Genomic DNA, 24,070 nt, shown 5'->3' with positions numbered 1-24,070 from the left:
ACTACTTTTATGACTGCAGTGAATGATCATTTTCATCAAAATTAATCAGCTGATTTTTGATTAATCAATTGAATGTCTGGTTTTAAAATAAAAATAAAAAACTGTGAGAGATGCTGTCACAATTACACAGAAGACAACGTGTCCAAGAGTAAAGATCTCAAAATTACAAAATTGAAGTAATTCAAAAGAAGAAAATCTCATCTCATTTATGAAGCTGGAACCATAAACTGTTTTTGCATGAAAACTGGCTTTAGTTATAAAAACAGATAAGTTTGTAGAGAAAATCAGGGTTTTGACAATCGATAATGGACAAATTATTTCAGCTGTCAAATAACTGTACTGGAGGACAAGGTCAAATATTTCCCTCTGAACTGTAGAGGAGCAGAGGTAGAAAGTGGCAGGAAAAACACTGAAGTACAAGTACCTGAAATTTGTACTCAAGTACAGTATTTGAGTAAATGTACTTACTTACATTCAACCACTGAGTATATTAAATGTAAGTTAAATTTTAGAAAATTAGCAGGACCTGCTCTAAAGCTTCTGTTAGCACCCTCAACAGCAACGTAAGCTCAAACAAGTGAAATGTTTTTAGGATGCAGCAACTCGACGACGCCATTTTGAAAGTTTTCGCTGAAAACGCGCTCGCGCAGTTGTAGTTAACGGAAGTGTTTGACACGTACCGCGAGCCTGTTTTGCCAGTTCTTATCCATCATAAAACCCGTGAACACATTAAATCGCACGCTGGGCTTAGTTTCAGGCCTACAGGCAGGTGATTTCCTCTCATGAGTAACACAGCGTCCGTCCCACCTGTACCTATTTTAACAACACCCGCCCACTTCGCGCGTTGACCAATCAGCGGAGCTGACGTCTTGACAGACGCGTTTTCCTCACTTATACAGGTAAGCTCCAGTTGGGACCGAGCAGAGCGTGCTGATCTGTAGATGAGTAAATCTACTCCAGTCTCAGTCAGATTTGTTTGTATATTCAGTTTTTTAAAGCATCTCCACTCCTCGTGATGGCAAAGCGAGCCGCGCGCCAGAGGACTCAGCTGCCAGCTTGTTACTTCGAGGGTTACCTGGAGAAGAGGTCGTTCAAAGATAAGGTATCTTATAATGATGGAGAGATTTGTTTTGGGTTATTCTGTGCAAACTCTGTGCGAACACTCTTTGTTGTGGGCAACAGGTGACTACAAAAAGCTTCCTGTTGTTGTGACTTCTTTGTTTTTATATCTGTTGTTTATTTTTGGGATTTTAGCTGTTTTAGTCAAACTGAGTCAGAGTTAGAGAAAAATCAAAAAATCCATCAGAGCCAGTTAAAAGACAAAATGTTTAGCGCTCAGGAGATATAAGATCAAGATTTTTTGATGTAATTAATGATGAATGAGTCTCAATTGTCAATTAATCTGTAATGACTGTGAAAATGACTGAGGATTGCTTTTCTGTTCTTCTTTGGTGTAATGGTCAGTTCACTAGTTATTTCTGGTGTAAATGGCTGCTTATGTTTGAAATAGGTCTGCTGTTGTTGTTGATGGCTGCTCTGTGTGTGTGTGAGAGAGAGAGACACACACACACACACACACACACACACACACACACACACACACACACACACACACACACACACACACACACACAAACAGACATGCATGACTGACATCTCAACAATGTGCGGAAGATGCCAGGGATCCTGTGAACACTCACGTCAGCTTTAACATGTTTTAGTGTCAGAGCCATCCAGCACCTCTTTGATGAATGCATGTTGTTGTGCAGAGGGGCTCCGTCCTACTTCGCTGACCCTTTAAGGAGGAGCTGTAATTTGTTCCTTCATCTACCTGCGTTGGCCTGTGCTAAAAATGACAAAACTGCAGTTTAAAGGCATGCATCAAACTTTATTTGTCATCTGTCAGAGCGAGCATCGGTCTCGCAGACAGGTGAAGTCAGGTGAAGCGCTGTTTCCATGGGAGGAACCTGTCTGTCATGATGTCGTTTTTTGGATGTTGTGTGGTCTTTGAGTTTTTCACCTCTCCAACTGGTCTGACTGCCTCTCTGCTCGTCGTGCCATAAAGATTAGAACAAACCAAGAGCTGACAGAGAGCTGAAGACTGAAACAACTGGCAAGGCAGGCTTTGTTAATAATAAATCCTGTGCGCTGCTCAGCCCAGCCCTCGCTGATAACAGACCGTGTACACCGAGAGCAAACCTGATTCTAAAAAAAGGTGGGATGTAAATAAAGCAGAATGTGACAACTTGCTAATCCTTTTTGACATATTCTCAATTGAAAGCAGCACAAAGACAATATATTCAACATTTGATCTCATGGGCTTCATTGATTTTTGTAAATATCTGCTTATTTTGAATTTGATGCACATTTCAAACGTGTTCAATCACCTGTTTGGATCATTCCACAGGTAAACAGGTTGATTGGTAACAGGCGATAGTATCATGATTGTGTATGAGAGGGGCATCCTGGAAAGACTCAGAAACAATGATCAGGCAACTCTGAGTCATACAACTTACTGTAGACACCTACACGAAAAATGAATCCACTGACATACTTACCCGCTTCTCTTCACATCCAGCGTTAACATTGTATTCATATCACAAATTGGTTTCTGTCATGATTATAAAGGCCTGAGTCATCAAGTCTAATCCTTTAATGTCTCCCGCTCAGATCACAGCAGCCTTCTTTATTTCCTTATTGTGCAACCCTCATTTATTTTCCTCCTCTTCTTCCTCTCATGTCTTTGTGCTCTGTTCAACACAATGACAAATCTGTGGCCTTTCCTCTTCATATCTCCATTTTGTCCCCGCTCTCTGTTATTCAGCGTGTTTCTCTGTGTTTGTGCAGACATCTCTGAAACTGTGGACGTGCCTGTGCGGAAACACGCTCTTCTTCTTCAATGACAAGCGAGACACTGATGTAAGGAATCACAGAGATTTGCGTTAAAATAAGAGACAGAAATTGTTCTTTATGTCGCTTAATGTGTCTTTGTGTGTCTCATCAGTACGTAGAGAAACTGGATCTCAGTGGATTTATCTCAATAACAGATGACAACAGCCAGGATCGTAACTTAGACGCAGCCAGACTCAACCTCCAGATGAAGGATGGAAATATCAAATTCACTGTGAGGGAATGTGCGGAAAACGCAAAAATAATCCTCTTTTTTCCAAAGCGATTCCTCATTTTCACGTTTTTTGTCTCTTCTGTGGTCACAGGCCCCTAATGCAGAGGCTCGAGAGCTGTGGAAGGGCTACATCTGCTCTGTGATAGAGGTCTGTGGTGTTTACCATTTAGCTGTTACTCTGTGATTTAATTAGAGGACACTGGTGCTTAGATGCATTTAACGTCAGGCCAAAAGTAGGTAATTGCCCCTCGCTTGCACAGATCATTGAAAACACAAACTGTGCATCTCCCTGCAGCTGTCGGTGCCTTCCTCCCTCAACCTGCTTCCAGGCCAGATCCACATGCTGAAAGAGGTGGTGGAGAAGGAAGTGCAAAGACGGAAAACCGTCCCTCCACCTGCTGTCATCGACTCCGACTTCAGTCCTTATGTCAGCCTCACAGCAGACATGCCAGCGTGAGTATTAACATGTCTCCACGCTCTTCTTTAAAGTGGCCGCTGATACTGCGATGCAACACTCTGAAAATACTAAAATTAATACTTAGGAGGAGAATTTTGAAGCAAAAATCAGTCTGCCAGTATTTCAGTATTTAATTAACTTTTACCACTGAAAACAAGTTAAAGGGCTACAATATGACCAGAATCAAAGAACAGGACAAAGAAGGCTTTATGTATCTGTGTCTTGAAACGTTCTGGAAAAAAACAAATTTAATGACTTAATTCAGCTTCACTTCAGGCCATATTGTCTTGTATAGAGTCAATAGACACCTGCATTTGAGCCTCTGCATCATCACAGTTGCCTCCAACAGTTTACAGTGTTCACAATTTTGCATAGGAGTGCTCTCCAGGCAAAACTGTACCTGTATATTTGGCTTTCAAATAAACTTATGGCTCAAGAAGTGTCACCAAAAAAAATGCCCCAATTGAATCATCTAAAAAAATGCAACATTATGAAGCTTAAACCCAGACTGATGTGTGTGAGGTGTCAGTAGGTTTCAGGGCCAAAAAATCCAGACTGGAGCATCACAGGTATAGATTTCTCCTCTTGTATTAAGCTCAAAAGGCAGAAACACACCACACATGTCTACATACTGGATGCATCACTTATTAATAAGCCACTAAAATCAGGTTTTCTTTTGGTCTCATGGCTGTTTTCTGGCATCCTGCAGTTGTTACCACAGTGTCTCTCGACTGGAGGCAGAGCTGCTGCTTGAGAAAGAGGCCAAGAGAGGAAACCTGCTGCTGAGGCCGGGGAGTGAAAGAAACTCGTTCGCTGTCACCACCAGACAGGACCTTGATGGGTACACACACACACTGCATTTGTCTCACCTTTGCAAATCTGCCGTTGTTGCCTGTTGTTGTCTTGTTTTGATGGCCTCCCTCTGTCTTCCTCTATCAGCGCAATATTCAAACACTACCGCGTGGCTCGGAAACACGAGGGGGGCTTCACCATTGATGTGGACAATCCTGTGAGTATTAAAATAATCAGACCCATATTAAGGCACTGAAGTGAGAAGGAACCAGATGCACTTGACAGCTGGAGTGTTTTATTGCTCAGGTGAAAGAGGAGATTAAACGGGTTGTTTGGGTTATTTGAAGCAGAGCTGTATGAGCCACTGTGTGACGCCGCAGGGTCAGACTTTCAGCAGTTTGTGGAATAGACGACAAATACAAGACAATAAAAAATAGTTGACTGTACAGAAGAAGAGCTTTTTCAGAGAGAAGAAGCTTCTGTGGAAGCGACATTCTTTACAGGTTGTTTGGCGAGTCATGTCATTTTATTTGCAGTAGGTGATGGCTGAGTGCAGTCAGCTGGCTAACTTAGCGATGGTCTGGACCCGTGCGTGGAGTGTTGTTGAGAAATGATAATGCCAAAAGAAAGAGCTGTCTGACAGCAAGGCAAAGAGGTGAAAATCTTCACTTCAAGAACCCGAAGCATGCCTTTAATTGTGGCATATGACCTCCTGGAAAAGCAGAGGGCGGTTACAGGTAAACACAGAGGTGGCAGTAAACATGTCACATGTCAGCTCAGATGTCAGCCATATTTCTTCTGCTCTTGTGTTAGATAAGACTTTATGAGAGGACACGCCTCTGGTCTTTGCATGATATTTACTGACATGAGGTGACATTTTTTTATATTCGACATGACTTCCTTCTCAGTAATCAGTAATTAAAATAGTTTATTGTTCTGGAGTTGTTAAAAGGACGTTGTTCTCTGTGCAGGTCCCCTGTGCGACGCTGCACAACGTGGTCAACTATCTGGTGGAAAATACGGACCGAGCTTTAATTCCGCTCATCATTGAAGAGACATATGAGAAAAACATCTGTACGTTTTCATCGTCCTTTCCCTGTTTATTTTTCTATCTTTTCCCCTCTTTTGCTCACTCAAAGTCACTATTAGCTGTGTAATTATTATCCATTATGCCAACATACTTTCACCAAGAGGCATACATAACACATTGAAGCTCTGGCTTTATTTATTTTATTTTTTTTTACAGCTTTTGTTCGTTCTGATAATGAAAATGGAGAGAAGAGCGTTCAGCAGGCCTCGTCAAACCCCGTCCCACCAAGTCTGCCCCCCAAACCAGGTACAGAACTGTCTGTCAATGCAGAAACCCACTAACATGAACACAGACACATCCAGCGACTAATCTCTTTGCACTGTTTGCCCGACCTGTTTGCTGTGACTCCATGACGCATGCAGGCATTTGGAAATTCCACCGCTACAAATGCGTGGTTCAAAGTTGGACTTTTTCCAAATTTCAGTGACATTAAGAATTACTTTTAGTTGGACCATAAATCAACCACTTTCAGAGCAATTGTCAAAAATAAAGAAATGTTGTATAATCTTGTATTTCTTATTGTAAATCTACAAACAACAAATCTTGAGTGGTTGTTTAACTTGCTTTGTACCAGCAGGTGTGTTTAAAAACTGGCCCTAAAATATGATTACCAATCAAATACTCTTGAGCCACTGTGGTAACACTGAAGTTTTCCTGTGCAGGTATGACTGCACTGTGACGTACCCGCACCCACCCGATCACTCATGCTCTGCTTGTTTTAGAGCATCAGGTAGAAATTCCTCTGCAGTGTTTTGTTCTGCTCTGGACTTTGTAACTCAAGTAAATGTTAACCAGACTAAAAGTCTATGGTAATTGAATTTCATAGCATGTGACGCCTTAAAACAACACCATGTCTGCTCGAGGCCCCTCTTTGCACGTTGCATTTGTGTGCTGGTTGTGAGTAGCTGAACCGAGGAGTGGTCTTTTTCTGTGGTCTCAACTATTCTTGACTGAATAGTTACAAAAAGTTCCTGCAGGAGACGTGAATATCTAAGCTAAACTTTAGGGCCATCCATTTGTTGTGTTTTGGTGCATTATAAACCAAGATGTGCCGTTGGCATGGCTAGAAATGTTCATGTTAACCTTTATTTTACTGAACATGCATTTTCCCACTGTTCATGTTCTGTGTAAAACTCAGGGTTTCAGTGATTTCTCACCTTGTCCTTTTATATCTTACGTCAAAACTGCACTAATTATAATTACATTGTTTGTTTTGCAACAGCTCTCAAAATACCGACATTTGAACTGGCCCCAGCAGCATTTGAACACGAGCACATATATATGAACGACAAGCGTGAGTGTAACTCTTCTGCAGTCCCATTAATCAGTCCATCCATCATTCCTGTCGTTCGCCCGCCTGTCGTGCAAACATAAACAGGTGTGACTTCATTTTTTCCACTGCTGCCTCTAACTAAAGTCTGTGTTCAAACAGTGGAGGAGAAAGAAAGGAGGAGAGCAGAATCTGCAGCCGTTCTACTGCCACGTAAGTCCTCCATCTTATCTGTCAACTTACCCTTTTTACGAGCGTGAATCATTGTGTTTTTTTGGTCTTCCACAGAACCGCAGAAAAACGCTCCAAGGAAAGCAATCATGCCTCCAACTCCCACTCCTCGCAAATGGGCCTCCGCTACATCCCTCCACTCCTTGACCTCCTCCACAAACAGCTGGGATCCGAAGATGAGGACCCACACAGACAGTCTGGGACAGAGTAAGTCTGCAATGCTTCACTGAAGGCAATTTATGAAAATATACGTTCAGCCTCAGTTCATGTGTCTAACATCAAAGCTTCTCATCTGATTTGCTCTAGTTCCTCCGGCCACGCTATCTGAGCTGAAACTCAAGCTGGAGCAGAAGACGAGGAGTCAGGAGTGACCCCTCCTGGCGGGCGCCTGTCAGAGCATCAGGGACTCATCGGGGACTCGTCTGTCCCTTCAGGACGAACCAAAAACATGAGGGCAGAGACCAGCTGCTTCCACGCAGACGGCCTCTTCCTCAGCGGCATCGTGGCTCCGCTCCTCCTCGTCAGCTGGCTGTCGGCGGTAAAGCCTCTCAGAAGATTAACACTTTATTGATTCACCCCGTTCAGACACTCATTAGCGAATGAGTCGACTGTAACGAGGGGTGTACATGTCACATTATCTTCGCCGTGTTTCTCTGCACATTGTGTACATTTTCCTCATCAGATTCTCTGCATTAGTGTTGTTTTTGTCTGCCTTTTTTTGTATTTGTATAGTTTTCTCCATCGCTAAGATGGCTGTATTTATTCTGCCTTAGAGGCACGTGATGTTTATATGTATATACTGTTCCCCATTGAGTTGGCTTGTGGTTAATGTGCCTACTTAATGTGGATGTATTTAGTTTTTAAGTAAAATTCTTGCTTCTCTCACATCAAATTAGATGCATGTGAACAAGCAACTTCTCGTATGTGCCATGCAGCAGTTAGAGATCAATCAATCAGTTTTATGATGCAGCCCGTCTCTTTCCTGTTCCCGTGTTACACCTCTTGTCTGTCATTTTTCTCGCTATCATTGAAGCAGAAACCCAAGAATAAAGTGCTCTCTCACTCCTTTATTACCTCAATGACTGATACATTATAGTGGAAAAATTAAACTATGTACAATAAATTGTGACTTTATGTCAGCATGTGAAATAAAGTTAACATAATTCTCAAGCTTCTTTAAAGCATTGCAGGCTACAGTTACTCAGGAGATGCATACAGGAGGAGCAGCACGGCTAAGCGGGACTGTTACCGTGTGTGTGCGTGACACGGAGGTCGGGGCGGTGCACAAATAACGACTTCAAACATTTCTGTCCAGAGTTGATCACCTTCCCTTGGACCCCAACTCTCATGATGCAACTGGTTAGCTGAGGCTACTCGCTAGCTATTTGTTATATTTGGACCACAGAGGGTCCACTACTCATAATGGGATTCCTCTTCAGAAAATAAAGTGGTGTTATTAGATTGGACACATACACACTGCACGGATGAGCATGAGGGTGCAGTCAGGCTAACAGAGCGTATACAGTACGGTCATCTCCAAAATCCTGAAGCCATATCTGATGACTCCTCTACATGGGATGTAAAAAAGCTCCCCTCTAACGTCCTGTGCAGAATCTGGCTGTAGGACCTCAGCAGGAGGCTTAAGGACTCAGCTTCTTGCAGGCAAAGTGTGGAACCTGACTACAAAGCGTGAAACGCAGTAAACACTGTTAAGTCTGCATGCCTTGGCAAGAAATAAATACAATCCCTAACATGTGTTGTTCGTTTCTTATGATCTATTAGCTGCTGGCAAAGTCGAGTCTAATAAGTCCTGACTGAGTAATGAACTACATTCTATTCAGTAGCGTCGCCTAGGAGCAGGTTGTTATTTGGGTTACATACTGCAGGTTGGTTGGTGGATAGAGGCAGATTCAGTAGGTGATAATTACCACTAAGCTACGTTACAACCATGTTATATTGACACTGACACAATACATTGTTTTAAGTTGGAAGAAGGAGGCCGTTTGTTGCAGTGAAATACTAGTATGTTGGTACGGATCACCCGATTTGGCCTATCAGTTTGGAAATGAGGAGGAAGGCACAGGGAGAGCAGACAGGACGGGCCTTGACCCTGCGCCTGCAGCTGGCTGCATCGACAGTACGACTGACAGTTTTGTTGATGGAGAGGAGAGGAGGGGCAGCGGCCAGCGCTAAATCATTGCTCTAGCAGCAGCGGGACAGTGCTAAATGAATGTGTAGACACGAGAAAACTAGTAAGACTACAGCTAATATGTCCCAAGCAATCACAACAGCCAGAGTCATACATCTGAAGAATTCTGTCACTGACTGGCGGAGATGACTCGCTTGTTCCCAGAAACCATTTCTGTCGTCATGCAACACAGACTGCGCGCGTGGAACAAGCGGAGCCATCGTCTTCCAGTGATGTAACTCTTCCGTGATATGGCTTGGACCGCAGCCAGGGCAGAGGTGTGGCCCCGCGGCGGCGACCGCGGCCGAGCAGAGCTGGGAGGCGTCCAGCTGGCTGAGCCGAGGGGTCTAGGTGAGGCTGGCGTTGGAGCTGCTGGTGCCGCTGTTCTTCCTCTGGCCGCTTAGCACCACGCTGGGAACCTGCAGGCCCGTCACGATGGAGAAACTGCCGTTCCACACCTGTGGAGGGGGCGCATCGACAGGCAGTTTAAAAATATAAAAAACTCTTATACAACAGAGGAAACTTCCAGATAACAGACATACTTTAAAGGCTGTGGAGGAAATGTTTCTCACCATGAAAGCTGGTATAACTGGCTGTTGGAACTTGGTTTTGAAGGTGTGCATCAGCTGTTTAGTTTTGGCGTTGTAGAAAGACAGTACACCTGGAGAGAAGGGGAAGCCCACACAGTGTGCACGAAATTAAACAGCAGGGCTGCACCGAACATTTTCACAGCTGACTGATCTGTCAATTCTTTTTTAGTTTCTAAAATGTTTAAAAAGAGGTGGAAAATGTTATTTAAGACAATGGACCACAGATTGTTCAGCATTTTTGTTCAATAACTGAACCAATGAATCAGCTGAAAATGTTAAAAAGTATTTCTCCTTATGTAAAGACATAATTTCCGCTGATAATAAAAATAAAAAACCTTCCCAGATCAAAGTGGAACCTGATTTGCAACATAATTTTCATATCAGTGACAAACTGCAATGTTTATTTTGTTGTTTTGTGAAACAGACCATCGGTGATCCCTTCTGCACTCTTTCAAACACCGACCCTTTGTGTTGACCGTACCTTCATCGTAGTTGACGTAGACTCCTATACTGTTTGGGATGGGACAGTCCAGCGTTCGGGCCTTGTTGTTGTGCTTGGCCGTGAGGCTCTGCTGCAGCCAGTTGTTCAGGTGGATGCACCAGGAGGCGCTGCTTTTCCCCAGCTGGTCGAACCGGCCGAGGCTCCGCAGGGCGATGCCCACGGCGAAGGCTTTGCTCTCCTTATCGAAGCGCACCTCCCAGTACTGCTGGCCAGCATCGATCATGGTGTCAGCTGTTGATATGTTGAGTGACAGGTCAACACACTGCAGAGTGCTGCTTCATGCTCGAGAAGTGTGCCAGTATTTGAGCAGATTGAGGCGATTGCATAACATTTGGTTTGGCACGACTGGAGCGAAACTTCTTTGAAAAGTTATCTGTGTTGGCAGTTTCACAGAAGAACCATCCAGTAAAAATGGGCTTGGATTGTTTGAGAAATAGCAGCAATTAAAATGAATATGGAACGTATAAATGATGCCACAAAACCAGCTTTAAAGCAAAGAACTGCAGTGTTTACAGCACAAGATGGCCAACTGCGTCTATTCAGGAGAGTGGCATTTAGCAGGCTAGCTATCTAGCTTAACTTGGTAGCTACAGGCTAGTGTAGCAATAAGCTAGTGAGCTAGCCTGCAGCTTAGTTTCAAATAAATGTGCAGCCGTAGCTTCAGTGTGCTGTGTTTTACTCCTGGAGACTGCAGAAATGTGTCTGTTGTGCAGAAATGTGTCTGTTGTGCTTTGTCTCTTGCTAACTGTGTGTATTCTTACCCAGAACTGTGTAGGACTCTGCTGTAAAGCGGTCTCTGCTGGCCCGGGCTGTCGGTGCTCTCTTAGGTGACATCAGGGCTGACCTGATTACAGATGGTGGAAGATGCGTATTTCTGAGATTTATTCTTAACGTAAGTACATGACCACAGACTTTATGAGGGTTTTAGACTCCTGTTAAAGGTCAATTCTCAGATTTAACGACCCTGCATGTTCACATTGATGCAAACCTGGCTGGAGAGTGCATCGGGGAGTTGGTTCGGTTCTTTTCCTTGCGGATGTCCTGAATCTTTCCTCCACTGCTGTCCCACTCCACGCTCAAGTCCTCCACCTTCAGGTTCTGGTGGGCTGAAGCAGAGTCCAGCTTGAAGGTGAAGGCTGTAAACGGAAGTTGAGATGCGTTTTATTAACAAACACAATCTGATATTTGCATTCCTATCAGCAAAGACCCCAAAGACTTTTCATGTGTTGTCAATCACAACAGCTTTATGAACCCAGTCTGTGTGCAGAAATCTCACCGTGGGTTTCGAGTGTGATGGGCTCGGAGAACTCTCCCGCCACCGCCTTGTTGCACGCTTTCACCCTGAACGTCATGTAGCGGGTGTCAAAGCGCAGACCTGAGAGTAAAAACACAGTGAGCAGCCACCCATCAGTCATCCCAGCTCAGACAGCAAACATCTCCTCCTCCTACCTGTGATCGTGTGCTCCATCTCTCGTATCCCCTCCACCACCATCCAGGGGTAGTCCTCTCGGATGCGAGGCGGACCCTCGTGGTTCGTGCGTCGATGCTCCAGGATGTAGTGGTCAATCTTGCTGTCGGGCTCCGGCAGGGTCCAAACTATGCACACGGTGTTGTCGCACACCTGGCACTCCGACACCTGGATCTCTGGAGTGGCGGGAACTGGAGAGGGGAGACAGCTTGTCTTTTAGAGAGGACAAATAATATTTAGTACTGTGTGAAGACATGAGCGGCTTAAGTTGTAATTTAAAAACTGTTTACATGCAGCGGATCAAGTTCCTTATTATTTGTGACACATGGGATTAATGCTTCAAAAGCTGCATCAACTGATTTTTGCCACTTGGGGGCAGAATGACCCCACAGCAAGCTGACAGGTGTGCAGCTGAGCTTAAACTTCTGGCTAAAGTGTTAGCAGACAGGCGTTCATATACACATCAATCAGATGGACATGGAGTCTGTGCGAAGCTAATCAATACTATTATTTGTTCATCTGTTAGCCAATGCTAGCTAGCGTCCGTCCGTCCGTGTGCTGTTTGGTGCTGAACAGCTGGCGTACAGTGGCTTTATCAGAGCATTGTTTACTTCAGTCAATACGTGGGCTGTAAAACCACACCAGTGCACAGAGAGGTGAACCAGTCTGACACAGCTGCAGCCTCTGTAGAAAATTTCCTGTGGTTTCATCGCTGCAGCGATTACCTGTCACACTACATGTAGCCATGTGACTCATTAACAAGGAAATACCGAGAAGCAGAGCTGAGTGGAGCCACTGCGGCAGGCAGCTCGTAGACTTTCTGACTGAGTGCTTGAAACAAAGACCCAGAGAGAGGTTGTGTGGTCGCTACCCGTTTACTTCTGACTGAACAACTTTTTATTCTTTCTGCACTGTCCTTGCAAATATGACAGACCTTACTTAACTACAGGTAAAAATACAACAAGGTAAAAATACTATGTCACTAGTAAAAGTCTTAAAAGTATTTTCAGCTAAGTATACTTTCTGCTTATGTGTACACGTAAAGAAAATTTTATGATTGCAACTGGTTGAAGTGGAGCTGATTCAAAGTACTTTATAAACTGCTGGCTTCAGCCTTCAGTCTGTGACCTTATTTTCTGAAAACAAGTGAAAAAAATCTGTTGAAAAATGGGACCTGATATCAGAGCATACTTGAAACAAACTGAGCAAAAACAGGCTGAAATATTGTTACTGCACTGGAGGATTTTTGCTAAAGGGTATGAGACATAAGACCCACATCCATGTTCAGCACCAACCACTTTGTACAAAGAGACCTATTGCACTATGGAGCCACGGTATTTACGCTATATTGTGTATGGCAGCTATTTATCCTGAAACTCTTACATTTCTAGTACTTTTCAGCAGTTTTGCACCTCTGTATTCATTTTTAAATACTTTTTGTCTTTATGTTTTTGCAGACAAAAGGCGATTTCAGATTTTTTTGTATGAATGAAAGTAACCAGCAGCTAAGTAACTGTTAAATAAATGCACTGGAGGAAAACCTCTGATAAGTCCCACTGAAAAGCAGCATGAAATAGTTAAGTACAGGTGCAGACGTCGTCACCGTCCGCAGCTCTTTGCTTCCTATCTGTATGTCTTTGCATTAAAAGTGGAGCAGACCTGGCAGAAATTTGAGGCCCTGCAACATCTCCCTCTCCTGGCTGAAATCCACCATCAAGTGACTCATGTTGTCACTGGTTTTAGCCTTGAGGGAGAGGCGAAAGGCTGGAGCCATTGTCACGCTGTGGACAAAGAGAGAGACACACAAGAAGACACAAACACACGGAGTGGAAACAAGCGTGCTCCATTATTCAACTGGATCAGAGGCAAACGAGAAGGGGGCTTCTAACACTGCTCGCTAACAAACAGGCCGCTAACTAGACTTCTGCCACTACCGCCGGACTCGTCACCCTGATGGACATTTAAGAAGCAGAGCTAGAGGGGGAGCAGCAGTCGTCCAGGGAGGGGCTGACACAGGATGGCACAGACTTGAGAGGACAGTGGGAAACACAAGGACAAAAGGCTCTCGAGTGGACAGTTTTCCATTGTGCTTATTGTCTACAGAATGGGTGCGGTGGCTAGATAGTTTGAATGCATGCATGCTACAGTATGAGATGGCTCAACGGTTACAAAGGAGGCTAGGACAAAAGGGAAGCAATGGATGGCTGAGTACTATACCTATCCTTAATGTCTTTGGCCGCCTGGAGAGGAGAAGCAGAGAGGGAAAGGAAAAGGAGAGATACGGTGCCCATCATGTCGTCATGTAACACAAACAGTCGCCGGTGGCTGTGTTAAAATAAATGGCAGCATGACACCGCGAGAACGGCAGATTAAATCATATACAAGCCCGATTCCCAAAGAGTCGGGACGCAGCGTGAAACGCAATCAAGACAGAACGTGATCGCTTGTAAATGAGCTGTGATCATGTGTCCATCCTTTATCCAATCATGTGTTCACAGAGAGGTGACCCGCGCTCCATCCTCGCCTGTGAATGGCTGAGCCTTTCCAGGACGCCCCTTTCAGACCCAATCATGATCCTATCACCTGTTACCAATCCACCTGTTTACCTGTGGAATGATCCAAACAGGTGTTTTTCCACATCTTTCCCAGCCTTTAGCTGCTCCTGTCACAACTTGTCCCAAATTCAGAATGAGCAGATATTTCCAAGAGTCAATAAAGCTGATGAGCTAAAACATTAAATATATTATCTTTGAATTATAAATTATCACATTCTGTTTTATTTAAGTTTCACACAGCGTCCCAGCTTTTTCTGGAATGGGGGTTAAACAGTATATGGACAGTGAATGCACCATCGGTCATTAAGAAGTGGAGTTACAAACAGCGGGCAGAGGTGCAGCAGCAGGGCAGCGGGGCGGCTCGGTTACCTGAGTGAAGCCGTCCGTCTGAGAGGAGCACAGCGTCTGATTGGCCAGCTCCAGCAGCTCCTCCGAACTCTCCAGGGCTTTGGAGCAGGCGCTCAGCTGACTCTGAGGAAAACACGTAAACAGAGTCACATCTGCACACTCGCACACGTTCGTCTTCAGTACAATGGGACCGCTGTGCTCGCCGCAGGAGCTCAGCTGCATCATTTGAGAGTCATGGTTTGGTCCTGAGGCCGCACGGTTTTTGATGTACACAGTTCATGATGGCTCAGTCTCAGCGGCTTTAGAAGCTTCATATCACTGTGGGTAAACAAACCCAGCACACATGTAAACACTCCTGCTGTCAATGCGTCAATCTGTCTCTCCCCACATACAGCAGACTTCCTCCTTTCTCTTCTTCTGCTGCACCCATCTGTATATTTGTACAATTAGTTTATGTCAAAGAGCAGCCGTCTGTAATTTGTGTGTCGTCTAACGTTTCCTCTGCAGAGCCACCTTCTCTCTCTCAGGACACCTTTTCAGTTTTTAGTCAGGCACTAAAAGGTCAGGCGCTTTTTGTTTTTTAATGTGGGGACTTCAGAGCAAAAACACATCATTTAGGGATAAAGAAAGGTCAGAAAACTGACTTTTTTGCTTGCCACAGCTTCACTTTCTCTCCCATGAAACTTACTCTGCTCTCCTTCCTGACTGACACACACGCGTAGCAATTAAAGGCAACACCTTTGAGTGTGCAGAAATGCAGCTACCTGCAGCTCGTAGGTGCGGCTGGCTCGCTCCTGCTTGATGCGCGTCATCATGTTTTCCTTCATCTCGTCCAGGACAGCGTGGAGGGAGCTGAACTCAGACTCCAGGTCCTCCTGCACTCTGTTGGAGTTCGCCTGGAGTCACAACAACAACAACAACAACAAAAAGAGTGACTGCAGGAAGTAACCCGAGCAGGGATCAGCCGTGTGCGGCGGGGATGACGTTTCAGCTCAGCCTCTCGTGTTTCTGTACCTCCAGGTTGTCGAGGTTCTGCTTGAGAGTGCAGGCGAAGTTGGAAAGCTCCTCGTTCTTCATGGCCAGCGTGTGGGTGATCTTACGCAGGGATTCCTAAAGAAAGAGACAAAACGTCGACATTTTCTCATGTCTGGGGGGAAATCTGAAAGAGCCTGTAATGCTGAATATTGTCCTTTAAAGCCTGTAGCAGAGGGAGGTGGAGGAGGTCACGTTTCTCCTCCACCAGCTCCCTTCACTGCGTCCTCTGTGGTTGAATTTGTGCTCCTCACTGTTGGTTTGGAGAGCTTTAGGCTTTGAGCTCCTTTAAAAAGACGCTTAGACCTTCGGTGTCCTGCCTCAGAGCTCAGGGAGGGAGGACACTTCACGGGCGGAGGGATGCGCATTCATAATTTAATAACGCAGCTTCGCCATCTTCCATTGAACAGCGGACTTAAAAGAGGACTGGGCGCACGCCGGGTCGATCATTATCCGGATCACAGCTCTGATATGTCGTCACTCTGCTCGGATCGCATCTCAAGCTGGCGAGCGAGCCCATTCATGCTGAAGGACTGTGTAATGTTTGTTGATGCGAGAGGAGCTGCGCCAAGGCCCCCCGTCCCCGGCTGAAGCGGCGATACATCGATAAGAAAGTGATCGATGGCGAGCGCGAGGTAAAGCACCTTAAACTGGACGAACACTGACCCGAATAAAAGCGTCTCTGTGAAACACAAGTCCGGACCGCATCCACAAACTCCACAATTTCGCGGCTTGTCCCCCTCCTTCCTTTGTACGCTACGCCCTGAAACGGCTTCCCCCATCAGAGACACCTGTTCCTCGGGCTCCGGCTCACCTTCTGGTCTCCCATCTCGCCGCTCCGATGCACCGGCGCCGCTCGAGCCGCAAACCCCGCCGGTATTTCTGCTCCGTCGCCCGGTTTTTTTGGTTTATTAGCACAGCGGAGCTGGTACTGATGCTGCCGGAGTGCGACGCATCTTCGTGCGGACACCAACCACCAACGCCTTTGGGCCGTAGTGCGTAGTGCGCATGCGGCAGAGGAGCATTGTGGGTACTGATGTTTCTTACAAGCGGGTGAAGGATGCTGCCTTCAGGGACTGGCGGAGTTCAGGAGAGGCTGTAAAGAGGATTTTATTTTGTTCTCCAAACGTGGTTCATCAGCCGACTTTATTCAGAATGAAAAATATTAAAGAAGACACTTTAAAATAATAACAGGATCACCGAAAAGAGAATTTATTTAAAAATTAAGAGAAGTCAGTCAAAAATATATTGTGTTAGGTGAGGTTTGAGGTATAGTGTGAATAAACAAATTAAATAGACAAACTTTAAAGCGAGATTAAAGGACTGTGAAACACAATTAATGAAAGTTGAAATAAAGGGAGATATTTTAATGAACTTAAATATTTATGTGTCCTGACAATGGACATCCAGGGACAAATTTTAAATATTTTTAGGAAAACTTCAAATTGACATTATGTGACCGGTCAAAATGACAGACTACCCTTTCTACCCTAGTATCTACCCTTTCCATAAACTGACGCTGTTATTGATTGTGTGCCTCTCACACACAGGGCTGGATTTATCTGTTTGGGGGCCCATCAGGTGCAGTGCACATAGTACACAATAGATGGTGTATTTTACTCAGGGACTCAGGAACCAACCAGCTCTTAAACACAATAATACCACTTTGGAAAATCATTACATTTCCAGCATGACGGAGCTAATGTGTATTTGACTTTGATGCATCACCTTCGACCGTAGTATGAAAGCAGGTGCAGTTTATTAAATAAAGGCAGTATTCGGTCACATAGTGTGTCGCTTCTGGCTATGTCCCCTTTCTTGTCATCACTTATAGAACTTCTGAATGACACAAATATCCTTTCACCATTTTCACTCAGGTAGCAGTTCGAGAGATGACAGAAGCACTGCATCCGTGTGATTGTCAGTCTTTTTAGTATAACAGGATGGGACCAAATGTCCATAGCAAACTTCATAATAAACCCTTGATTAAAAGAGGTTATTAATATTGCAACTGAATATGCAAACTGTGAAAGTATGTTGAATGTTAACTGGTCGGCCAATAAGGAAAATGACACGCTGGATCATTTCACTCTCAAACATCAAAAAGCATTTTTGCTTTGCAGTCACACCTGTCACTGTTTCCAACCACAAAGTACTTAAACGTGCAGAAGTTACTCATAAAATATGGGAACACAGGAGCTGATTCACCAGTAGTAAAACAGAGGAAAGTCATAGTATTTCCAGTTTAAGTGAAAATATAAATGAGCTACATTTCACCCACAGCAACCTCTGCAGACTCCTGTCCCACTAAACAAATGATTTGTCTACATGACATTAAAGGCAGGACCTACTTTCAGTCTCTTTGTGAAAATGAGCTTGTTGAGGTTTCAGATGTTATACACCCCCTGTAAAGTAGAGATGTCTCTTTCTGAGGCCTTTTTTTCTTCACTGTTCACCCACATGAACAGATAATACACCTTCACATAATCATCAAGCTGCATCCTTTGACTTAAAGTGGGTTCAAGACAAGATTATACTAGATATCAGAGTAGATCTATGCCACATAGATTTTAGACACCTGTAAACATTTGAGATTATCATCTCATCTCTGTTGCCCCTTCTACAGTAAACTTGTCATTTGTGGTTGGAGTTTAATCAGAAAGCTCATCCACCCATAGTTGTGTCTTCTCACAGGAAGCTAAGCGTGCCTTTCTAGTCAGACGCTGTGGGGACAGAGTGAAATGCGTTTTCGCACCCTTGCACCAAAACCCACAAGGGTTTCACAAACCCCTCTTATCACTGTCTTGTGCCCTGTTTTCATCTGATGCCATTCAGCAAGCCAGTGCAAGCACGTTAATCTCACTGAGGCGCGCGCTGCCTGACACCAATTTGCAGAAGTGTGCCTTCAGCAGGATGTACATTTTTAGCAATGAGGCGACAGCAGCAGCTTTGATGTCTTTTGATTGAAAGCAAATGAAACAATGGTGCATTATTGTTCGGTCAGGTTCTCTGAAAGCCTACAACACTTTCCACCTTCACCTGTTGTTTATGTAACCCCCACACCTCAAAGAAAGCAACTTATTGTCAAAGCACAGCAACACACACACACAAAAACTCCACCTCCCACCCACACAGGTTTTCATGTCTTGATCTGTCATGTGTGCAGACAGGCAGCAGAGACAGGATGAGTCTGAAAGGAAGACCACCTCTTACATGAGATGATGGAAATGTGGCTGAAACGGTCGACGCTGGTGTTCCTCACAGGTAAGACCTGATATTCAACAGCTGAACGGAGACAAAACGCTACAAGCAGCAAAACCATAAAGATGTAACATGAGGCTGTTTAATGAATGAGCAGACTGAGAGTTCACCTGTTTTTGTTACTGCTTAACAATGTTTTATATATTGCTGTATTGAATTTAACTACAACTCCACTTCATCTGTCTATCTATAGTAGCAGTAGCAGCCATGGGGGTATCAGGCCAAGCTCCTGTGATCCTGAATGAAACACAACACAGAGTCAGCGTCTCTTTCGGGTCCTCTCTCATTTTCCACTGCTGCTTGGGGACCCAGACGAACGGACATACAGACAGATCAAGGGTGCGATGGTATTTTAACCCCAACGAATCTTCATTCAACGAATCCCACAAATTCCATGAAGAGCTCTTTAACAAATCTGAACGGACCTCCACCAACGACACAGAGCAGACTTTGTTGAAATACACCTTACCATATGCAAGGAAGGAGCACAGCGGCTGGTACTTCTGCAAAGTCACAGTGGAGATTCCCAAACTTACTTCTTCTGACAGCTCTGGAACATATGTAGCTATTAGTAAGTATTACTCGTAACTGATAAAGCTGGCAACACCCCACATCCAGTCGCTGTGCTTAAGATTTAAGAGCAGCACACAAACATTTAATAAATTGTTTATAATGCACTGTAGAGTAGTTGTTAATACGCAGCATTTGTCAATAGTTATAGCTAGCTTCATAGTTCACCTATGAAGACATATTTTATCATTCGTTAGCTGTTCATACACCAGCTTCCATGTATGGGTGCTCATAGTAGGAGTTATAGCTGTTGACAAACACCATAAGATAAGATAAGATAAGATAAGATAAGATAAGATAAGATAAGATAAGATAAGATAAGATAAGATAAGATAAGATAACACTTGAAATTAGGGAAATTAGGGAATAACATGCAGTACTAAACACTCAAACCTGCTTGCGATTGCATTAAAGTGGGTTATAAACCATTTATTACATGTTTATATGCTGCTTATTAATACAAAATATATATTCATAAAGTTTTGCTATGAAAGCTGTTGTGAAGGGATTCATTGATACTCTCATACTTGTCTAAATGAATGCTCCTTTAAGTTTGACTTTGCTTCCTTCATGACAGCGAAGAGCGTGGAACACACAACGCACCCGTCACTACCCATAGTTACGGATAAACAAGGTGTGTGTGCGTGTGTGTGTTCATGTATTTGTGTGTGTGCGTGTGCATAGTCCTCATGAGCAATCGTGGCCCAAATATCTTGAGGACCGAGCACAGTCTGAGCTGTTATTCTCACGGTCGAGGCCGCTGATTATGAGGTGAATGCTCTGACAGAAGTGTTGCAGGCATTTTTGCATTTATAGAGCTGTTGAGACCAGAGGGGTGAGGGGTTTTAACCGTGTTCAACTTTTATTCTGAGAGGTGTGAAGTACACACACACACACACATACACACACACACACACACAGGCATTGTGCGATAAGGTCGAACATCAGAGAAAGTCTGATTCTTTTACACTGACGAGTGTGTACAGTAAACACTCAATGAGTCTGTGATAATGGCTTGTTTGGCAAATGGAATATGGTGTGCACACGTTGGCCAGACTTAATGTAATCCAGTGTCAGACACTATTTTTCTCTTATAGACACTGTGCCTCCTCCAGGCGACTTCTCGCTCCTCGACCGGTGGCTGTGGATCACGTTGGGGGTGTCTGCTGTAATCCTGATCGTCCTGCTGGCCGTATGTGCCTTGATGAGGAGGAGATGGCGCAGGAGCAGAGGTACCAGTCTTCCTTTTCAGTCTGAGAGTTTAGATAATGATCTAGACACGGACGACACCACAGTAAACAACATCTATAGATTGGAGATAAGCTCTGTCTCGACTGCAGGCAAGAGAAGCTGCAGGGCTGAGATGAAAGCTGCTCTGAGGAAAAGAGGGCAAGAATCCAAATACTCAAACAGCAAACTTCACAGGACTGAAGGCAGTTCAAACACGCTCTGAGTGAATGTTTGCAAAGATCTGCATTTAACAGAAACGAGGGAGGAGGATTTGTGTGTGAGTGAGTGACAGAATAGAATAAAGAGAGGAAACACTGTTCACATCAGAGCAGGTAGCTCTGTCTGCCTGACTCGTGGCCGGTGGATGCAAACTGACTAAGCAGGTGGTTTGTGTGGTTTAACAGCAAAGCGTGAGACAATCTCAAAGTGGGACAAATGAGGCCGTCTGTCTTCTCCTGAGCGGCTCACATAAAAATGTAGGAGGATAGAATTTCTCTTCATTTCTAGAATAGGCCAGTCTTTAAAGAGAAGGACCTCGTTTTGCAGGCAGAGCAGGAGGAACACAGGGAGGACCAATACTGAGAAAAACGTTTGCAGAAGTAGTGTCAGCAATGGCAAAAAAACCCACCCACGCTGCACCACCTACCACTTTTACGGCTCTGCCAGTCATAAAGATGAATTTACCTGAGAAGTAGCGGGTGGTCGCACTCCAGAATCCACATGCATGTGCAGATTTTTACTAAACCGAAGCTTCTTTACCGAAGCCCTCGCAGGCGGAATCGGCATTTCCAAAACTATTGCCAGCTCTTCTCTGTGGCTTTTGCACAATCCTCCAATAGAAATCACCGCCGTTAAAATTTTGTGCAAAATTCTCACACATTTTTCCAGATTTTGAAAAAATTCAGCCATTCATTGTTTGACAGACGGCAAATATTTTAATAATTGATTTTGAGTTAATCGGTTGAAATCATTCACTGGCTGCAGCTTCTCCAGTGTGACCATTTGCTGCTTTTCTCTGGTTTTACATAATTATTAATTGGACATCTTTGGGCGTAGGATTGTTGGTTGGACCAAAATAAGACATTAGAATATGTCAGCTTACACACTGAACAATGAATTTATTACTCAGTTATCTGAGCAGATTGATTGATGATGAAAATAATCATTAATTGTGGCCCTAATTTTGTCACAACAGTATATGCATTTGTTCACACAGAATTCAAATAATGTACATTTAATGATTCAATCCAGTTGAACCAGTCATGCACTGAAGAAGCCTCGGTGATCAAGATGTCAAAAACTGCTTTTCTAATGATGTTTACTGTCATACAAAATTATTTTAGACACCAGTCACAACCTTTCAAACATCAACCAGGATAAATGCTGGCTTTGTACATTTCTTCCAGCCACAGATATGTTGAAGTTTTACATTTCTTTACCTTCTTTACGTTCAAAGTTTATATTTCTTTACGCTTCAGTTTTGAGTTTTATGTGGAGACATAACTTCTGGTTGGGTTTAGGCATAAAAACCACTGGGTTAGGGTTAGAAAATAACAGGTTTGTCACCACAAACCTCCACCTGCAAGTGAGAAAAACTCCCCTCATATACATGCTCCACTAATCTGAGCTACATCACTTTGATAAGTACTGTAGAAATGTTGATATGATACTATGAAACATACAAATTTAACTCAAAGTTTTTGCAGAAACGTGCAATGGCAGCGTTTCACTCTGGCTCATTACTTCTGCAAATATCTTTCTCAGTCCGTGCTGCGAACACACGTTTCCTTTAAAGTCATAATGCCGAATGAATCCCTTCTTGAAATGCAGTCACCTGGTCATATGTTGGTGCAGTGATTCCATCACACATCGCAGTGGGCTTCTCGTGCAGAGGGAGAGATGTGGTCGTGTGTGGAGCAGAGTAAGATGTAGCACAGGACGTTCATACACGCTACGCTCATGCAGAGAACGCTTACATCATGCCACAACAGTTTCTGTGTGTTGTAAGCGTGATGTTTGTTTGATGGATGCTTCTGTGCAGGATGTCTAACTGCTGCCGTGTGCAATGACTCAGTGTCTCAGTATGTCAGTGCTGACACTGTCCCTTTTCCATCTGAACATCCTGACTACAAAGAGAAATTTCATTTTTGTGCCATTGATGCACTTGTTGATTCATTAATCTACTTTTGGAACGTGATCCAAGTGTGAGTGAGTGAGTGAGTGACGGCTTTCATTAGGGAAAAGATGAAGTGCTGTGCTGCCGAGTATAAACCGATGTTTGTCATGTTTGTGAGATGAGTGACACAGAAAATGTGACGCAGACAGCGCGTCAGGAGTTTCCAGTTTGGCTTGTTTATTTTAAGGATTTTAAAGAAATTACAAGATGAGTCATCATTCAACGTTATCTGATGAACTCTATACACATGAGCCACCATAAGAGCACTGAATTTGGACAAATATGTGTATACATTTCCTGACTTTTAATTACAATAGAAGCTTCATGACAACATGTATTGAGTTCATGAACAATGTCTGTGAATCATTTATGCTGCAAAGAAATACCATCCTCCAATCAGAGCCTATATCTCAGATCTACACTGCAGCAATCATGTGAAACTTGATGTAACCATGCAATTTCTGATTTTCTTCAGTGTTTCAATATTTTAACAAAGGATATAATTAGAATAGATAATTGATCCAAAGCTACTTACATGCTAGTGACCAATTGTAAATGGAAATTGAAAAAAATAAAATTAATGATCAGTAAAATGACAGTATATTTAATTTAATTGGTTATCTCATCATTCTTTATAATATCAAATATTTTATTTTCATTTCATTCCCTCACTGGATTTTTGTGAATAAATCGAAGAAGTAAATAAAAAGTAAACGGCCTTCTTTACAATGAATCGTTTACTAATTTTTTTTTAATCTTCTATATTTTCTTTATTTTACAACTTTAAAGAGTCAAACAGTATTTCTGTTTTGTTTTTTTTACATTTTTACTTTCTTCAGATCAGACTTTCAATACTGGAAGAACTTATTATTATTATTATTATTATTATTATTATTATTATTATTATTATTTTAGGCCCATTGAGGTCGATTTCATCTTCTCTGGGGGAGATTTGGCCAACTCAGCAGCATACATTTAAAAAATAAATAAATAAAAATAAACAAATAACAAACAAACGCTCTAACAACTGAAATTCACCCTGTTTTCACCCTTGAATGCAGCAGACGATCCTGTCTACGCCAACACTCGCCCCGTGGCCAAGCAGCCCTCACCTCGGCCCGGGATGCCGGTGGACAACCTGAAGATGGTTTCCTCCTCTCAGAACCTCCGGAACCAGAGTCCCGGC

At 43.6% G+C, this 24,070-nt stretch overlaps 2 protein-coding genes across 2 annotated transcripts; one reads left to right on the top strand and one right to left on the bottom strand.

Annotated features, from left to right (window-relative positions):
- Positions 1-985: 985 nt before the first annotated feature.
- On the top strand, positions 986-7,467 carry LOC139330260 (signal-transducing adaptor protein 1-like). The gene is made up of 13 exons (XM_070961082.1): positions 986-1,102; positions 2,848-2,919; positions 3,005-3,124; positions 3,216-3,272; positions 3,420-3,577; positions 4,291-4,422; positions 4,521-4,590; positions 5,345-5,447; positions 5,620-5,709; positions 6,686-6,757; positions 6,896-6,946; positions 7,022-7,171; positions 7,271-7,467. The coding sequence occupies exons 1-13, from the start codon at positions 1,016-1,018 to the stop codon at positions 7,333-7,335; spliced, it is 1,227 nt and encodes a 408-aa protein (XP_070817183.1). The 5' UTR covers positions 986-1,015; the 3' UTR covers positions 7,336-7,467.
- Positions 7,468-8,016: 549 nt separating this feature from the next.
- On the bottom strand, positions 8,017-16,669 carry fsd1 (fibronectin type III and SPRY domain containing 1). The gene is made up of 13 exons (XM_070961081.1): positions 16,462-16,669; positions 15,630-15,725; positions 15,380-15,511; positions 14,637-14,738; positions 13,930-13,952; positions 13,372-13,493; positions 11,694-11,903; positions 11,521-11,619; positions 11,233-11,380; positions 11,006-11,088; positions 10,224-10,475; positions 9,725-9,813; positions 8,017-9,610 (listed from the first exon to the last, which is right to left on the bottom strand). Exons 1-13 carry the CDS (start codon positions 16,474-16,476, stop codon positions 9,500-9,502), a joined length of 1,482 nt encoding a protein of 493 aa, XP_070817182.1. The 5' UTR covers positions 16,477-16,669; the 3' UTR covers positions 8,017-9,499.
- Positions 16,670-24,070: the final 7,401 nt, after the last annotated feature.

This window comes from Chaetodon trifascialis, chromosome 4 (assembly GCF_039877785.1).
Source record: "Chaetodon trifascialis isolate fChaTrf1 chromosome 4, fChaTrf1.hap1, whole genome shotgun sequence".
Lineage (NCBI taxonomy): Eukaryota > Metazoa > Chordata > Actinopteri > Chaetodontiformes > Chaetodontidae > Chaetodon > Chaetodon trifascialis.
The sequence above is the reverse complement of the archived record's forward strand: the minus strand, read 5'-3'. Positions and strand labels throughout refer to the sequence as shown.